The following is a 20,065-nucleotide window of genomic DNA, read 5'->3' on the forward strand; positions in this document are numbered from 1 at the left end:
CACATCTCAAATATTTTGGTCATGCCTACACTCTCCAGCTCTGATTGGGGAGCTGCTTTTATTACACTGTACAACTAAAGAAAGCAAAAATAGTAATTTCCTAAAAGACCTCTGAGAGTACATTTCTTTACATAGACTGTGTAGGAGGGCAATAGAACAAAATTTGGTGCTTTGCTATTCTGAGGAATAATCAGCGTATCTGAGACAACATCCAAACATCTCTCAAAAACTCTGCAAGGGCTACACTTGTCACTATTGCTGGAACTCAGTGTTTATCACAGTGTTTCAAATCCCCTGTGAGGCCACAAATGTTCCCTTAACTTGATTATCTAATTACAAGGAAAATTAATAGATGCTCATTGTTTTCTTTGATATATATACACACAGATTTTTTTATAATGGTAATAAAGGCTCTGTAATTAAATAAATGTTGGTGTCAAAAGGGAATAAAAGTAGATATTTGTGCAGTGGACTTTGCACAGGTCTGTAAAGCATGGCAAAATAGGTGATTCCAAGGTTGTGAAGTGCCAAACTTACAGGTGAATAAATTGAATTCTCTTTATGATTGTTCTGAGGTGTTGCATTTAAACAAATAATTTCATCCCACATGACACATATGTCTCATATGTATTGAGGGTTAAATCTGTCTCAGATTTAAACTCTGGTTTTGACTCACTGACCATGTTTGGATTATTCTGGTTTTAAAAAATGAGAAAATTCACAAAAATTAAGGAAGCACAAAGCAGAATTACTAACTCTATACATCAACTATGATTCAGGAGATACCTGTGCATTAAATGAGACAAGACAGATTGAGGATTCCAAGGTTAAATGAGTTTATTGAGTTAGTGGTTACAATGGTATGTCAGATACCTGTAATCCAAGCTACACCTACATATTTGCCTCTAAATTCTCACACTGTCAGTTTCCGTGTCTCTAAACATTCCACCACCAGGTCTTCTATTACTAATATAATAATAATAATAATCAGAATAATAATCATAATATAAAAGGCAATGTCAATCACCATATTGTGCTTCATACTCCACCATAAGGAATTCAATTGGCAAAAGTAAACCTCTGGTCATATTAATGGGATTAATTGAAATGTGAGCAGTCATAACACTACTAGAATATAAAGAACAAAATCTGGTTCAAAAGAAGCATTTTTAAGATGAATTAGTTTGAATCTGTTTTAAAAATTCACATACTATAATGAAGATGACTTAAAAGTTATATCATTTAATTATTGGGCCACACATTGAAGCATATTGGCTAGTACATTTTTGCACTGCAACAGAAGCAATACAAGCTTTATGGTCTACCATTACAATTCCTTTTTTTTTTTTTTTTATTTTTCACTTAATATACCTGCCAACCTAATGTTTCTTGCATGCATAAAAATTTCGGGGTTTAGACTTGAATTTGTAATTTATTCCACACGTATACCCCCGTGACGCAAATTCTTTGGCCAATTTAATGCTATAATTTAGTTTAAAAAGGAAGCTTGGAGTTAAGTCCACTTAACATCAGAAGGCAATGCCCTGAATTTTGGGCACTGCAGAGCGTTATTTACTGGAATAGAGTCTCAGGTCGCATGCAAATTGTCATTTTGTCCCCCCCACCCCATGCCAGACGCACACAAGTCGGCAGGTACGCATACAAAAAAGAATATAAAACCCTCCTGGTAAAGCTCAGTGGTTTAGAATGAATCCATAGCTTTAAATTCACTTAAGGCCTGTACAGGGGAAATATGTTTCTTCTGGGACCCTCTCCTCACTCTTGTCTGATATTCTTCTGGTTTTTCTCTCTTTACTAGAGGTTTCTTCTCGGGGGCCTTCATCTTCCAAGACACAACTGGAGAGTTCACTGCAGCAGTGCCATAGACCTTCTGGTATTTAGTAGAAGCCACATATGATGCTTTCACTGTAAGGACTACAGCGTTCATCAGGTTTTTAGCTGCCTGGATGAGAGAAGTGGCACTGTCCAGCTGCAAAAACAGAAAACAAAATGAAATATAGCAAGGTTACTTCAAAACAAAATACAGCAAGGTTATTCCACGGCTGGATCACTGGGACATTTCCTCACTGGAGCCTGGATCCTCCCAGATCTCATTAAAGATGGAACAAATCCTCTTCCTCAGGGTACCTTGGAGTGTCCAGCACTGGCAACACCATGCACTGAACAGTAAAGGTAAGACTGTGGTACCTCACATTAAAATTTTAATAAGCTAAAGGAAAACCTTGTCTTGTCTGGGTTTTCTTTTTTTGTCTGTTTGTGAGTTTTTTGGTTGTTGATTCTTTTTCTACAGTTTACGAAGTTTTCTGTTTTCTCACAAAGCCCCCTTTACTTCTTACTTAAACCTTTAAAAATTTACTGTTACACGTCAGTAAATTTACACCTGCAAAACAGGTCAACGGGGATTTTTCCCAAGTGTTCCAGTTTGTTCTAATTATTCCTGTTAGCCCAGGATAACACCCCCAGTGATGTCTACAGCAACAGTGTGAGGCCAGCACTGAGCTTGTTAAAGAATCCCATCTGAAAAGATGAAAGGAGCTTCTGAAACCCCTACAGAAATGAAAAGATGAGACAGTTAACTGCGGGTTTTGGCAGCTCCTGCAATGTGTGAGTTACTGCTGGTCTCAAGGAACGTTACTTTGTGGTTACCAGGCTTTTTGTGCCTTTGTGCTTCTCCCATGCACGAACCTGCCTGAGGTTCCTGGGTGTCCTCAGGATGTAAGAGCCCTCAAGGACTTGCTGAGCTTCAAAACACTGGGACTTCCATTCAGCAAGCTTCCATCACACACTGAAGAGAAGCACACACCCCTGGCCAAAATTTTCAAAAGGATTTCAACATATAATGGGGACTTCCAAGGCAATGCCTCAGTGTTCCACAACGTGAATCAGGTACTTGCCAGATCCAAGTGGATATTCTGAAAGTAATAAATACTAAAAATTTCCTCCTAAGGACTGTAGCAAGCCAGGTTACTACTTATGATGTTCAATTATCAATTTCCTAAAATACTCAAGAGTGGAATACATATTTTTTGTGATAAAGATATACCATGGATGCTGCTTCAATTACTCAAGCCTTTCCCAGACTGTAGGAATGATACGGGATATAGTATTACCTTTATTTACCTCTTTGATTCCACCCCACATGTTGTTCAGTAAATTTTTAGCTATTTTTAATTAGTACAAATGGCCTGTGTCACTCCAAACCCATTTTGGGAGCACATGGCTGTGTAATATAAATGCTAAGCAAGGTAAGCAGGACAAACAGTCACAGGGCAATAACAAAAGCCACACCAAACTTCACCTCAAGCATTCTGCATCATTAACAGAAGAGTTCAGGAGAAATCTCCTTCTGAAGGGTCAGTGACTGATGTGAACAAAAACAGACATTACAGAAAGCCTGTATTTGAAACCACATTAATCTTACTTACCTGGGGTGTTTTATTTCCTCTGCCATGGCCTTAAACTCATTATAGTTCATCAAATACATAAATAGCTACATACAGTGAGGTGAAAACCAAAAAAAAGCATTTTTATGACATTCACGCACGTGGTGCCATTCCCTGAAATGCACAGTTAATTGCCTGCCCCTAGTAAATATTTTTCCCTGGGACTAATTTGTATTTCTGTTAGTAAAAGAAACGAAGTTAAAAGATGGAAAATTACATTACATGGCAGAAACATGACTGTTCAATAGGGAGTAATGAAATATAATCCAGTCTAGTGTTATTCTATAACCACACTGCTGCATGATTTATAAGGCAATCTGTATGTTTGTTGGCAAATAACAGATCACACTCTATTAAATTAGGATATTCTAATTTACTACAGAGATCTACAATCAAGCATTATTCATTGTTAAATGATTCTTTTTGAAACACTGGTGGATTGATATTGAATATAAAGTGATACCATCAAATAGTGTTTACTTCATAATCAGTGTGGATAAACTGACTGGATTGAGCCTCTGTTGCACAGTCCTGAATGAATTCTGGTTGCTGAAGGTTTCCAACAGCTTCACATTTTCCACCACAAAAAGCTGTTTTACATATATTAAGAAACAGAATAATTAAAGAAAGCACTTTAAAATGAGGGGGAACCAAAATTAGATGTTTAAACCCATACACAGTTCAAGCTACACCTCTGAACACAGCAATTAGTAATTTTATGGACTGTAATCACGAGGGCATGCAGAATCTTCCATTCTTCACAATCAGATGCAGGCTGCAATGACACCTTTTAGGAAACCAGGTTTTGTATTTGAATACCATTTTAACTCTCTTCGGTTTCAATATGTTGTTAAAGTAAGAGTTCCCTGTTTTCATCATTAATAATCACATTTTAAGATGCAGATACTCAGTCTTTAATCCTAATATCCACTTATCCTGCAAAACACTTCCAAATCTTGGAATCAGAAAAGAGACATAAAACCCCACCAGAGGCTGTGAGTGTTCTCCAAAATCTGCTGGTGGTCATTCCATGCATCCAATTTGGCCACCTAAGCACTTCCCATGATTTTCTTACAGCCTCCAGCTCCTTGCTTGTGTTATGGCTCAGCAAAGAAGATTTAAACTGAATGAGCATCATCCCAATTAACATTTAGATCTTCCCACACCACTGTGCTGCTCCAGCTTGAAGCTGTGCTTTGCCACACAAAGCTGGAATGAGGCAGCAGTGAATCAAGCCCTCAGTGTGTTAATTCCTTACAAAATCTGGGCACAGAAACCTGTGCACTTTTCCAACTGTTATGTTAATTTAAAAAAAAAATCACAAGAAGGAAAATTACCATCTCAAATAAAAGCACCACTAGGAAAATTACTTCATAGTACAGAAGGCAACCTTTACTCCCTGCAATACACAAAGAATTATAGATATAATGACGGATTTTGGTCCTAACAGCCAACAGAGCCTTTGACATGCTGCACAAAGTAATGGTGTTCTGCTGCTAAGACTTCTTTAAAAATATGTTTGCCTGATTTTAGGGAAAAAAAATTCTCTCTACCATAAATTATAAACTTAGGTGACTGTCCCACAAAACTCAGTAAATGCTGAGGAAAATTCAAATTTCATAAAGAACCTAAGAATAACTGCACTGGATGTGGTCACTTAGAATTATTAAGATTGGAAAAGATCTGCCAAGAATATAATTCCATGGTTTTCTTCCCCCTAGAGAAGATCCTTCAGGTTTTGAGCTGCTTATCAGCTGTCCTGCAATTTTCCTCCCATATTTGCAGAATTTTCCAGAATCTTGAGATAATCAAGATTTCTCGCTTCTTTTACACATAATCTAAGTAAAATAACCAGCAATTGCACTAACAAAATAGCTGAAGAAATTGGAGGGAATAAAGCTGGAAATTTTTGTCCTTAACTGTAAAGCAATGAAAAGAGATGTTCTCCCTGCATTGTCACACTGCTGTAATGGGGAAGAATTATAATTTATGTTTTAGAAAGGAGAAAATCTAACTTCCAGAGATGTCTTCATATTGATAATAATAAATATCCATAAAAATTAGGAGAAATCGAGAAAAAAAACCAAACCAATCTGTATTTCCAATGAGTAAGTACAGATTACTTATTGGAATCTGTACTTCCAATAAGTAAGTAAGACTTACTGCAAAGAGTAAGTCTTTAAAACTACAGAATGGGTAGTTTTAAAAGTGCTGGTTGTTTAAGAATATTTTATGTTATTACTGCTGACTTTAATAAACCTTGAAAAGTGGGTGAAGACATCAAAAGAATTGTAGATAGTTTCCAGTCTCCAAAAATTTGAGCAATGAAAATAAAATGACCTGTGAAATTACAGGCCAGCTCAGCTGACAGCACTCCCAAATGAAATGATGCAATGTCTGTGGCAGACTCCAAAAATAGAGGAAAGAAATGCAGTCAGTGGTAAACAAAGGTCTGTGTGGGTTAAAATATTTTCAAAGTAACCTACATCATATTTTGGTATGATTAAACTTTGAGTTGCTTAAAATACTGCTGTGGGTATAATTGGATCTTTGAAAGGTCTTTTGCTTAGTAATACATGACAGTTTGATTAAAAACTCAGTTGACACAAAAGTAACAAGACACGTACACAGAAGGATTCCAGATTCTCCAGCAGCTGTTTCCAGAAGTAGATATTCACATACACACACAAAAAAAATTAAAATATCAGTGATCAGCAGTGAATTTCACAGTGGGGTCTTGGAGAAACCATTTGGATGCTTCACAATATTAATATTCCTACTAAAATCTTGGAAAGGAAGTCAATCATTTGATGAAATTTGTGGATAACAATTGGGAAAGTGTCAAGTCATTAGATTGATATCTAATTAGCTGCTAAAAGCCACAAATGTAGATTTAATTCTGGCCAGATCTACAGCAGATGATACCTAATTGCACAATAAGGAACTTTATTCTCTGCAGGATCCCAGGCAATCACTCCTTGAGTACACAAAAAGGAGGAGAATGATTAAATAGGTTCAATTATCACATTCAGTTTATTGTCTGTTCACAGTCATGGAATACTGAGTCCTCTTCTCAATTCAAGAGTAATATTGAGGAACTGGGTAAAAACTTGAAAAAACTCAGTAACAAAAAACCATCTTTAATGGGAAAGACTCAGCCAGCTCTGTTTTTTCCCACTTTCAAGTGAATGACTAAAAAAATGAGTTTTCACTGACTGAAATCAGCAAGTACATGGTAACAAAGCTGATTATATTTAAAGTTCCACATGTGAGACAAAGATAAAACAAAACTTAAAGGCTGAGAGGCGAAGCAGGTCATTTTAGTTATTAATTACCTGAAATTATTTATTTAGCAGTTATATTAATTAATCAAAAGAACTCATGAAAGATTGATTCTCTTTCTTGAAATTGTAAAATCAATATTGGATGGTTTTGCTTAATATGTCTTAACTAGTGGGCATTTTTAGTGCACATCAATTCAGGGAGCCTGGGCATCAGTTATGCAGGAAGGCTGATAACAGCCCCTACTGACCTTGAAAGGTAGGAAAATAAAAAATTAACATAAGGAGCTATTCATAAATAGAATTTGTCTGTTCACTTTGTACAGATTGGGAGGAGAAAATATAATTTATTTTACTCATTGAAATAAAACCTGTAGCTCCTCAAATACTCTTGGCTAAGATTTGATTTGTACACCTATAGCAGGTGGTTTAGGCACTGCCAAGCCCTTAAGGATTCTGTGAATTCTGGGTGAATTCCTTCTTTCTTCTTTCCAAATGAAATTCACACTTTTCTGGACAAGGTACAGTTGCTCTTATCCCACCCCAAAGGTCAACCAACAGTCTCCAGAGAAAATAAGGCTGCAATTATGAACCTGGACGGTAAATCAGGAGTATGGATTTCTCAGCTTGCATTCTTATGCAAAAGAACATTTTCCTCTCAGCTCCGCTTAACAGTAAATCCATACCTGCAAGAGGTATGCCAGAAAAAGATCTTATTTATAAAATTATATCTTACATTTCTGTGGCACATTTCATGCATAAAACATGACCCTGTTAGAGAGAGCCAGTGCAAGAATGGCCTGTTTGCTATTCAGATGCTCCCTTCCCTTTGGAAGGAGACATCTGCTCTTTATCAGCACCACTGAGGGGCTGTTTCAGTCAGGCACTTCAAAATCTCACAGGGCTCTTGCTAGCTGCAGTCCATTTGGAGAAAACTATCCTAAATACTTGAAAATCTCCCTCTCTCTCAAAAGAAGTCTTTATCTGGAATGCAATGTGCTCATAATAATGTTAAAAATGGATCTGTAGCCACACAGAGAAAATTGTATTGTACTTGTCCTTTCCTAGCTATTTGTTTTCACATTTGACTGCAATTAACTTACTCCTTTATACATGATGAATATTTAATTCATTCTGGGGATAGTTGTGTTTTATAGGTGCCCAATCCACTGAATAACCACCCTCATCTGCATTTTTTCAATTACAGGTAAGAAACCCAGGGGATTCCCAAGCCCATTTGGTTGTATTAAACAAAGGCTGCCACATCCAAGGACAGCAAAAAGCACAAAAATACAGCAATAACTGTGGATATCTTCTGTCTTCTATGGACTATAGTCACTTTAAAACACATTACCAACTGCTGTATGCTAATTTGCAAAAGCAAAAGCAAATAAAAATACTCCCAGAACTGACATTCCCAGTAAAAGGTAAACAGCCATAATAGAAATGCATTTCTACATTTGCTTTACTTATTCCAAGTAAATATTTTAGTATTTCAGAAGCAAAAGGATAAATGGCAAAATGATATCCTAATTCATTTGCTTTGAGAAGAACACTTAATGGGAAAGCTCATATTTTAACAACTGAAATGGTGAAATGACAAAAAGACAATTGGAAACACCTGAAAGTTAACCAATTACCTAATTAGCTAATCATTTTTCTGGAAAATAATTATTGCTAGTGTCTCTCTAGCCTGCAGGTCCCAAAGGTGGAAAACACATTATTGAATTTTTGATAGATACTTTTTTTTTTTCTATTTAACAAATGCATTTACAGTGAACAAATTATTTCTCCAATATTATTGTTATGAAAAAAAAAATTACAACAATTCATCTAGTTACCAAATATAACATAGGTTATTTCCTCAGTATTTAACATTTAATTAATATCTTGTTGCATTCCTTTCAGAATTTAATCGGGGAAATTATTTTGACCCATAACAAAATCTCTCAGAAACAGTTAGTTTTCTTTTTCTACTCATTATCTGCCATTTCACAGGAGAAAAAAGCTGCCAAACCAGTACCACAATTCTTACCACTCACCAAAACCTCTGTAAGGACAAGCAATCCTATACAGCTTTGAATTTTTAAAATTCAATTGCTTTAGCAGTCTTTTTCATGCTACAGCACTGTCTCAGAACTTTCAGAGTCTGCTGCTGAATTAAAGTATTTCACAACAATCTGCATGCCAAAATATCTGGAAAAACACTATAGAGGACAAGGAAGAAATCCTCAGCGAATAAAGCTAAAGGAGTTTTGTAGATGGGGACAGAAAATTTGGTTGTTTATATCACACGTTCTCTTTGCTAAGGATGAATGTAGAGGATGAAACACTTTCTACATCAACTCACAACTGAGAAACAAGGGAATGAGTCTCCTGCCAGGATGATTTATAATATTTTTCTTCCAAATCTTCCTCATTCTGCAGAGGAGGAATGTCTGGAGGAAGGTGGCAAGGGTGGAATGTCCTGGACAAACAGCAGGGTTGTCCAATGGCCATCACAATTCCAACGCTCCCCAAAGCAAACTTGGCACAACCACATTTACAACCTCAAAATTCTGCCCCATGGAATTTTCTCTGAGTCTTTAGATGATTAACAGGAAATAGAATTTTGTATGACTGGTTTAAACCTAATGTTCAACAAGATAAAAAGTCTGCAGCAAGATGAAGTCCAAACTCTATCTGATGGGAGAGGCAAACTCCAGCTATAACTAGATTTTTTATATTGCCTTGGGGCTTCCTGAAGAAAATTAAGAGTAGGAAGTCTGTTAAAACTCAGTATCAAGCCCAATAAAAAAGCAATTTACACCAATTTACACAGGGATTCACATGCTTGAAGTGTACCCAAGACACAACATGGTCTGAACATGAGGTCACAGAAAAGCAAGGGCAGGTCTCTGTCAAAAACATCAGTACACATTTACATTATCATATCCAATTGCAGCTAAATCTGAAAAAAAAGAGGAAATAAATGATCTCTGACTAATCTGTGCTACTGATCTCCCTGCTCCCAGCTGGAGTTCTGACTTGTTATTTGAAGATAGAAATACATTTTAAAAGCCAAAAAAATCTAATGCTCTTTCAATCTGAGTTTTAGGAGCAAATCTTTTTGTTCTTTATCTAGAGAACAGGTACAATAAAAAGAAAAAAAAACTTTCTTTCTAACAATCTTACCTGAAATGAGTCCAAATCATGTCTGGTTGGCTGGAAATTGTACTCAGTGATAAAATGCAGGAGACTTTGGATACAAAAAAAATCAATAAAGCACAGAAACACTCTATGCTTTACATGAGTAAATGTGTTATCTCCTGCTATTCCTCCTGATTCTGCCTCAAAGAAAACAAAATGAAAAGCAGCACAAAGCAGGACTTAAGACTACAATGCTGAGAAATGTGCTATTTCCCCAAATTCTTTTTTAATTTGTACCAGTGTCAGACTGATATCTGTATGTGATTTATCTCCACATCTTCAGCTGTGAGGATCTGCCAGTTTTTGAGGCAAATCTGCTCCTCCAGCTCCTTTCCTATCTCTAAAATCATCATTGCCAGGTCAGCACAGGGACACTTTGAAGATAAGTGCTCCATGGGCACAGCTGTTTTTTTCTCAGGAAAAAGCTTGGAAACAATACATCAAACACACCAGAATAAATAAAATAAAATAAAATCTTGTTGTGGAATGGAAGATGACACCAGGACAACTACTCCTTGCTTGCTAAAGTTTGCCTGCTGTTCCTCATGTGTACTTTATGACTTGTAGAAGCAGCTAAAGGTTTCAGCCATTCAAGATATTGATAATTTTTGAGGTGCTAAAAGGATTTTACTCCCTTGGAGCTGAGGGTCCTTCCAGTGTTGATCAACTCAATCAGTGAAAACATTCCTTTCTCTGTTTGGTTCCCTGAGCACTCTCCAGGACTTTACAACAGTGTGCAATGAAATAAATAAAAAAAAAATAAAAAATATCAAAACTCCACCAAAGTCTTCAAGGGGAATCTCTATTTCAGTCAGACAAAGATGGCTTAATCATATATAACAAAACATTTAAATGGATATTCTACAATTTTATACCAAATAAATTACTCATCATTAACTGTTCTATTTATTTGGCCAAGTCAATCAATGGTTAAACAACATTCAGTAAGTTATGAGAGTTCCCTACTAGAAGGATTTTTCCCTGCTCAATTACTGAACAAACAATTTGTAAATGCATCTGTTCATTACATTTTTAACTTTAGCTAACACTAAATGTCATTAAAAACCATTAAAACAGGTAGTAATTACCTGTTCTTAGTGCAAGCAAATGAAACCAGAACAGAACAAAAACATTTGTAAAGGCCATTGCAATTCACAGGGAAAGAACAAGTAAAGATGACAGCAAATTGAGAATAAATTGGAATGAATAAAATCTTGCTCTGAATTCTAAGAGCTCATTTCTATTACTCATGTTTCATTATGCAAATATTCTTTAAGAATGAAAAGAACCTTTTGAGGTCATCTAGTGCAATGTCCTGTTGAAAATTTGAATTACATGAGGTTGTTCTGGATTTTGCTGAAATTCGGGTATGTCCAAGGATGGATAATTTCACATCTCTGGGCTACAGAACTCCACCCTGCACTTGAATTTCACCACCCTCCAGTTAAAACATTTTTTGCCTTATATCTAATTAGTATTTCCCATGTGAAAACTTTTATTTACTGTTGTTCCTGTCCCGATGTCCATGCAACTGCCAGGTCTGGATCTGGTTCTTCCAAACCCTCCTCAGAGGTAGTTGTAAGCAATATTTTCTCTGAGCCTTCTTCGTACACATACAAACGTATCTATGACCTGTGCAGATGATGCTGGCAATCTCATTTTCACTGCTAAAAGAGCAAGTGTCCTATCCAAATGGGGGGGGGGGGGGGAAAGAGTAATTGTAGAAAAGGATGAAAAAATACAATTTTTTGACAAATTTTTTAATAGTCCACTGAAATTGTTTAAGTCCAGTACGACTCTCTTCAGAAAATACTTGTGTTAAGGATTAAAAATTTTCCTGGAGTCTCTTTTCCTTTGCAGTTCTGTATTTCAGGCAGCATTTTCCCTGAGTTACAAATGCAGAGGTACTGATATCCTCAATGGCTCAAATAATCCAAATGATTCCTGTGCTTTGCACCTCAGGACAACCATCCCTCCACAAAAAAAAAAAAAAATTTAACCCCATCTCCAGATAATCCAGAATTTACGTAAAGGAGATGAAGGTATAGACTTCAGAAGTATGGTGAAATGAAAAGGCATTTGCAGAGGCTCTTTTCTTATAAAGTTCTTATTTAAATAGTGTACATTAGTCATGATTAGCCACACACTTGACTGATGCACTTAGTTGGCATCAGAAAAATTCAAACTGAGTGTCTTTAAATATTAGTAATGGCTGGTGTCACTTGAAGGCCCAGAATTTTTTCAGATGCCTCTCATTGAGCAATTTCCCTTGGAATGAAAGCAGGAAAAACAGGGCTGTTCCTAAAATCCATTGATTTGGTGTGTTTGGTGACTGAGTCAAAGTGTTCAGAGTTTTCATTTCTACAAATTGAGTCTTGCACTCAATCCACCCAATTCCAGGCTCTGGACTAAAAGGTTTCAGATTCCTTTTCTGCTTGGTGAAGAAGACAATGGAGCACTCGAGTTCTTTCATGGATTCTTTCTTTACAGAGATGGGCCAGAGCACTTCACCTTTAAAACTCAGTTTAGAGATCTTAAATTGCATTAGAATCCTAAAAATAATACAGGAATCTAGGCAGCTGCTCAACATCTGCAAAGAAAAATTAGCTTGGATTTGGCCTAGTGGTCCAAGAATTCAAACAACTTAATGAATGTTTTTGTGACTGTTTTTCTTAATTCTCTTTTGGTCCCCAAAAGTGTCAAATGGGCAAAACCCACAAACTAAGAGACATACAAATCTCTCCAACATCCAGAACCTAAAGAGATCAGGGCACCAAGACAGAAAATTTACATAGGAAAATGCTCCTTAATAAGCAATTTGAACATTTCTGTTCAGGAAAAAATTAGGCATCAGCTCAGTTCACAGAAAGTTGAATTTACTTCCATATCAATATAAACCCTCAAAAGAGGCCCAAGGCTAAACTTTCTGACTCTGTACACACAGTTTATTCAACTGCTTATTATTTAAGATATTACCCATCTAGGCAGTTGTCAGTGTCTACCTGGAATAAGAATCTCTGCCCTCTGGAAATGGCTCTTGAGTTCCACACTAAGGAAGGCTGGAGTGAAAATCTCAGATGCAGATGTTTACACTTGGCTAGATGAGTCACTATCCACACAGCAATAGAAATGAGAGCAAAAACTTCTTCATAATTCAATTAAAATCTTTCTGAATAATAAAATAATCAGTTTCCATTACACCAGAGACCTCCTCTCATCTTTATGCACAGCTTGAGTGGGGCAGCTTCCCACTGTTACTGCAGGATTTCTTTCTAATTCTCTTTTTCAAACCATACTTAACTTGGGTGAAGTCTTTCTCCTGTTGTTTTGTTTGGGGGGGATGGCAGTATTTGTGGTTCACTTGTTTTTGGGGGTTGTTTTGTTGGTTTTGGTTTTATTTTAATTTGGCCATCCAGAGTGGAAATTGGAATATCAAATGCAAGGCAGAGAAACACCTGTCTTGAACATTAAGTATTTTAGTAGTGTACTATTTTAAAAATAGTAAACTAACTAAAAGTTTTAAGGTTTGTTTCTTTACATTTTAAATATAAAAAAAGTTATAAAGAAAAAGGAAGTATTCTAAAAAATTTATTTTAATTCTTACTACTTTTTTCTTTTGGTTACTATTATTAAAGTTTTCTTTATACCATTTAAAAATTTTAGACCTACTTTACCATTCTCCTAATCCTATCTCACAACAAGAAATAAGTACATAAGTAATTAACCAACACTAAAACCCACCACACTCATCAACACATTAATTAAGAAATCTCCAAATTAAAAAAACCTTAAATTACCAAACCAAAACCATTACATCATGAAGGAGTATGTATTGTTTGAAACCTATCATGATTCTATAGGTATTTTCTGCTTGAGCATGGCTCAGCATTATTTGTAGAAGGGAAATAATGACAATATTTATTTCTGATTTTAGTTTTACCAGGGTACATCATGTGTTTGCTTTGAGACATTTAGATGGGACTGATAAAAATCCAAAGGATTATTGATTAAAGAGAATCATTATTTATTGTCTTTGAGTGCAATTATCCCAGGATCAGAAAGTCCAGGGTGTTGAGGCAGTCCTGGTTTCCTCCATCACTACACCCAGTTCAAGTGTAAATGTGTGTAAATTTGTGTTGTAAATTCAAACAAGATGAGGTTGAGGTTTAAAAGGACTCAAATCAACATGAAGAGTCCTCCAGAATGCTGTGCACTGTCATTGTGACTTCTGCTGAAACAAGATTAAATCCACACAATTTGTGTGCTAAACCAGCCCAAAACTGCAGGAAGAGAGGGCAGGGGGAGAAGCATCTCTGTGCCAGCTGACATGGTTGGGAACAGATGGAGCATTTCACAGCTCTCCCTCACTTCTCACAGACAAAAAGAAGGTAAGAACCAGCCCACAAAGTTTTAATTCAACTTGTAAGATAAACCAGCTTGGCAAACAGAGAAAAATTGGGAATTTCACATAGCTGCTTTAATCATACTGAAAAAATGCTTGATCCCTGTAGATGATCTCACATCATTAAACTATTGCTCACCTTTTGCCATTGTGACTGAGGAATAAATCTTCCATCTCAATGTTGATCTCCTTAAATATATAGGTGTAAATAGACTAGTTATTATATCGGGTTTGGTTTGAGATGGTTTTACACAACGTGCTTGCAAGTATAAATTTTTTAAGAATGCTGCATCAAAAATTAACTTTCAGTTTGCTAATAATTTATGAAGATTTAACTCATTTGAATTAGCATGTATTGGAAGAAATTTCTCAGATACTTGCTTAAAAAGGTTTCATATTAAACTCTAAATAAAATCAGCTGAAATCAAGGCCTTATAACATTTTAATTTAATGTAATGTACATGTAAATAATATTAAACAAACTTCATAATTTAGTGGAACACACATTTCAGCCAAAGCTGTAAATGTAGGAATCTGTGCACTTTGGACATTTTAATATTTTTTTTAAATCATAGCTGCCAGTAAAATAATTTAACAAATGGGGAATTAGCTCAGTAAATGTAACATGAGTTTATTTATTCTCCCGAAGTTAAGCTATTCAGCCAAACTCACAGCCTGGGGTTACCTGGACCAGAATTTGTTACTAGAATTGGCACAGACAGATTTCAGGTTAATTATTGCAACAGTTCATGTAATTTGGAATATCTTCCCCTCTACAAACTTCTCACTATACAGAAGTCAGCCAACTGCTAATTTGCTCATCTTACAAGACAACTTTAGAATGCAAATTTCTCTGGATTCAAAGTAATCCACTGACATCTCTGTTCCACGATATCCCCTCAGAGCTGATCACTGTCTCTAATTCACCATCCTTACTGAATGACACCAATTCTGACTTTCCTTTCCCAATAATTACACCGGTCTTAAAAAGAGCTTCTCCATGCCACCAAAATGCTTTTGTATCATTCAAGTGAGATTAGGGCACTGTACAGTTGCTCTTTGTGTTTTATCAATTCTGTGCAAAAACTGAAGTCTCCTGCATTATGCAAGAATAATTATGAAAAGGCAATTTGATAAACTCATCAGCAAAGGATGTGCTTTGGATCTAAATTAAATTTTATCTCCAAGCATTTGCCTCTGAAAAGAACAAACTTCAAATCATCTTTAAGAGCAGCAATTCCCATGAAGTTTTCCCAGTGAAACATTACAGATTGACTAACCTGTTCTTTCCTTTTCCTTTCCTGAAAAGATTCAAGTTTGCTGGGGAAGCTAAATTTGCCAGGCAAGTTCATGGCTTTGCAAAGGAAGATTTGAAGATTTCAGTGTCTGGTTTACTAAAGGAATAAGCAGTAGTAATAAAACACCTTGTGCACATTATTCAAAGCTAGAAAAGCCTGTCAGGGAGACATTTTTATATTCTTTGTCATTATTTTTTCTCTTTGACAGGGAGGGAAACAACCATTTGTGAAAGTTTTGGTAGGTAGCTTTGTAAACAAGACTCTCACCCTCCCTGAACTCCATTTAGCTGTCCTGTGCTTGGATAGAAAGAGCATCCCTGAGTCATCAGGGAGGAATATCTGTGCATCACTATGGACCAATTCCCAGCAATGCCACTGACCAGAAGATGAAATGTTTTGCACCCTCACCCAATGGTTCACAGCCACCCAGTCACCTGAAAATAAAAGTATTTCACCCATCAGCCTATGAACCCCCTCTGCTGAAAAGGCTGGGGCTGCACTCTCCTCCTGTGATTTATCCAGGACATGGTGCTGCCTTTTAGTGCCTCTCACTGGGGTATGACCAGACCCCACACAAAGCTGGTAAAGAACTTTAAATGAACAAGAACAGCAAGATTTACAGTATCCCTAGGGCCCAGAATCTTCATATGATCCTTCTTCTGCCCTTTAGTATGAGAGCTCTGACATCTTGACAGCTTTAATAGAAATCCAGGAGGCAGAACAAGAAAGGAAGATCTTCGTAGTCCATCTTGTCTTTTTTAATATGCTGAGGGATATTAAAACAGTGAAGCAGTAATACTTGGGGCTGAGGGAAATGGGTAACAAGACAATGCTTTAAAGTAAAATTGCAACATTTAGGTAGTGAGACAAAAAACACACCAAGAAATTCAGTCAGCAGCATCCCTGCCCATCTCAAGTTCTTATCAAAGAAAAAAAATCAAATGCTTTGATTTATAATTTCAAAGGCTAAGCCTGAGTTACATCTCTTCTGGGTTTTCTGCTTAATGTTATGTCTTCCACAATTTACCTTTGAATTTTATTTCATCTATGAAAAATGTCTTATAATTGGCTTATTGTCAATACACAGCTTCATATATATTCCGGATAAAGTGAATAATAACAGTAATAGAGAATATTAAAAAAAAGAAATCCTATCCCATATAAACAGCCATTATCCACAGTTAATAAGGATAAATATATAAATAACACCATTTATCTTTATTCATAAAGAACTTCAGGAAAATTATGGCCCAGCACCATAATTAAATACTGTAATTAAATTAATGAAAGTTCAGCAACTGAGTTCAAGGGGACCAGAGCCTGCCTTTGCACTGGGCAAGAAAAACATTAAAGGATCAGTTTAACCATCAGCCAATGGATAACCTGTGCAGGGAAATTGCTTTGCAGGTGAATTTAACTCTGGGACTTCTGGACAGGGAGGAAACGCTTCTCCACAGGTGGCTGAGACAACACATGCAATTAACTCTGTGAGTCCTATGGTTAATTGAAAAAAAAAAAAAAAGAGAAACTATCAAACAAATCCCCCCTTCTCATGTGTCTTCCCTCCGCCCCCAGAGCTGCAAAGACAAAGATGAGACAGGAGGTTACTCACCGTTGAGGAGTCACCGCTTCCAGTCTCAAGCGTAGCTCCCTCAGCACAGGTGGGTGGGTGGGTGGAAAGTTGACTAGCCCTGCCCCCATCTATGACATCACACTCTACCTCATAAAAGGTAGTGAAAGTGCTCTGAACTCCAGTCTGATTTCCGAGAGATACAGAAAAGAGATAGTGAGAGAGAGAGCAAGAGAAATATTGTGCCGTAGCGTAGAGCGAGGAGAGAGGGAACGTGTGCTGAAGGAGCTATGCTTGGCCAAGGACACAGGGCCTCCTCCACGGTGAGTAACCCCACTGGCTGGGGTTCCTCTCACTCCTTCCCACAGCACAGGCCTTGCTCATTCAAAAGAGGAACGTTTTTGGCACCTTTTGATGACAACCAGTGAGGACAGAAAGCTCTATCCCAATTAAACGCTGGCTGACATAAGATCGGGCATGAATTTGGTCAATAGATTCCTTATTTCATGTGTGGTTTTGTGCAGCCAAACTGCACAAAAACATCCACACCAGTGCAAGCAGCTAAAATTTCAGTGATTGTAACAGGAATTATACTTGTGTTACCCCATGTGGGATAAACATCCAATTCACACCTGTGGATTGACCCTTGAGTAGAGTAATCCAGAGGTTGGGCCTCCTACGCCAATGCATGAGGGAGGGCAGGAACAGAATTATGGTTTTCTTGCACTGAAAATGAGAACTGACAAACTGTGCTGAAAGAACAAGTGAGGGAAGTATAAAAATTCTGGGCATACATTTATTTACAGAGCACACTTTCAAGTTCCAGAAAATAGCAATAAAATTGCAAAGAGGTGATGTTTTTAAAAATACACATTTTTAGACAATGACAGCCGTACAGGCTGACGCACACTTTTTTTTTTTTCAAACAACATCCCAAGGACTGATACTGGAGGACTTAAAATGGGATATTCAGTCTACTTTATTGTAAATGATATTTTTATCATCCAAATTCTGGAAAAGCAGGTTTGGGAGTAAATATAATTGCTTATATTATCCACTGGGATTTTCTTAATAACATAGCTGTAGACTAAAATTGAAAAATAGTGTATTTTTTTACTGCTGCTACACCTAACTCCATTAAATAAAACTGGTTAGAGAATGGGGGACTTATTCAGTGCCAGTAAAGACTGCTAGTGTAAGAGCCTGTCTTTTGGAAGAGGAAAAACGTCTTTTGAGGGTATGTATTATAAGCACATGGAGTTAATATTGATGCTTTCCCTCAGGCTTTTTGGTGCTACAAGGTTCATGTGAATTATAATCTAATAATGATTAGTATTTCTGTCTTAATAATGATTAATGTGCATTCTCTGCTCTGTCAGTGTGTTCTTTGTTTTTCAGTCCTTTCTCTGACTGAAAAAAGGAAGTGTGTGACTCATGTCTAGTACCAGTCACTCCACCTGACAACAGTCAAGCATTTTCCTTCCTAACCTTCAAAACTTTTATCAACATGGTTATCCTGCAGTATCTGCAGATGTTGCTTTAAAGCAGTGCATTTGTGGGATTAAAAACTCAACAAAAATGGGTGCCCAGTGGGCGAAATAAAGAGTTATTGTGGCTGTTAGAGATGAGATGTAACTGCAGGAACACAATGCAAAACTAGGCTGCAGCTGAGGAATGCTCAATGTGACAGTGCTGTTCATAATTTAACTGTTTTCTCTGTACATCATCTCTTGATTACAAACTATTTGCATGTTTGAAGACAGGAGGAAAACCTCCTCTGGTCCCCTGTATTGCATTGACTCCTTATTAATATTTATGTCTAATGGCCTGATAAAGAGAAAAGAAATATCCAATTTTTAAAGGCTTCTATGGTAAAAAGTACCAAGTAGTATTCAGTGAATTCATAACTTAGGTAAACTATGGCTTGACTACTGCACCACAGTTGTTTTTGCCAAATAAAGTAGGAATATATTTCAAACTCTTATGGCCACCAGCCCTAATGGAGTCTATGTGAGGTTGCTCCATCTGATAAAGAGAAGGAGGTTTAGAGGATATAACCTTAAATATCAGAAAAATTACACATGTAACAGCAGTTCTAAGATCTTGTAAAGAGAGAGTTTAGAGAGATAAAGAGGTAAATTGCATTTTATTGGGATGAAACATATGGAAAAAGCAGAATTAAATCCTGGAAGACTGAGTATGGCAAAGGACATTCTCCAGTAAAAAGAGAAGAAATATGGAGAAATATGGAAAATTCCAATAATGTGATATAAACAGTTCAATAGATGGAGTGGCAGATTATACCCCAGATGGTATTTTGGGGCTAATACTACTTAAATGTGAAATCTTGTTTTGACTACTTAGTATGATATCTGTAGTTGATAAAGAGAATATAAAGTGAAGAACAAAGTTAAGAGCTGTGCACATAGACCTCAACACATTACTGAATAAAGCAGAGAAAGAATACACCTCATGAAATTATTTTTAAATGTATGTACGTTCAAGCAAGTGTATAAATCTTCAAAATGTTTCAAGGAACACAATTAAGAGTAATTAAATGAGTTCATGGAAATGCAAAGAAACAGTAAATGAAGACTTTAATATCAATTATTTTCTTAAGAGATGTAAGTTTAGCCTAGCAACATAAGAAAAATATATAAATGCTGGTCAAGTAATTGATTTAATCACTTGCACCCAGCACCAGAAATCAGCTTAAAGTAGGGGTCCATGTTTAGTCTGACCTCAAAGATCTGATGGAAAAAATCCCAATGTTCTTTCTTTCTTGCTCAAAAGGATGAACACGTGGTGGGAAAGGCAGCACCACTAAAGTACCTCTGGGTGCTGTCTGGGGAGTCTGAGCA

The 20,065-nt window shown here is 36.6% G+C and overlaps 1 protein-coding gene across 2 annotated transcripts in view; it reads right to left on the reverse strand.

The window, feature by feature from the left end:
* Positions 1-819: 819 nt before the first annotated feature.
* Positions 820-20,065, reverse strand: part of CTNNA2 (catenin alpha 2) — a 480,539-nt gene continuing 461,293 nt past the window's right edge. For both annotated transcript variants that reach the window (XM_054293256.1, XM_054293255.1), the window contains exon 18: positions 820-1,990. In XM_054293256.1, the coding sequence (XP_054149231.1) occupies positions 1,703-1,990 (288 nt within the window). In that variant the 3' untranslated portion in view covers positions 820-1,702. The remainder of the gene's footprint in view (positions 1,991-20,065) is intronic.

Source organism: Melozone crissalis, unplaced genomic scaffold, assembly GCF_028551555.1.
Source record: "Melozone crissalis strain CALT ecotype California unplaced genomic scaffold, PUWL_Pcris_2 ptg000132l_1, whole genome shotgun sequence".
In the NCBI taxonomy this organism is placed as follows: domain Eukaryota; kingdom Metazoa; phylum Chordata; class Aves; order Passeriformes; family Passerellidae; genus Melozone; species Melozone crissalis.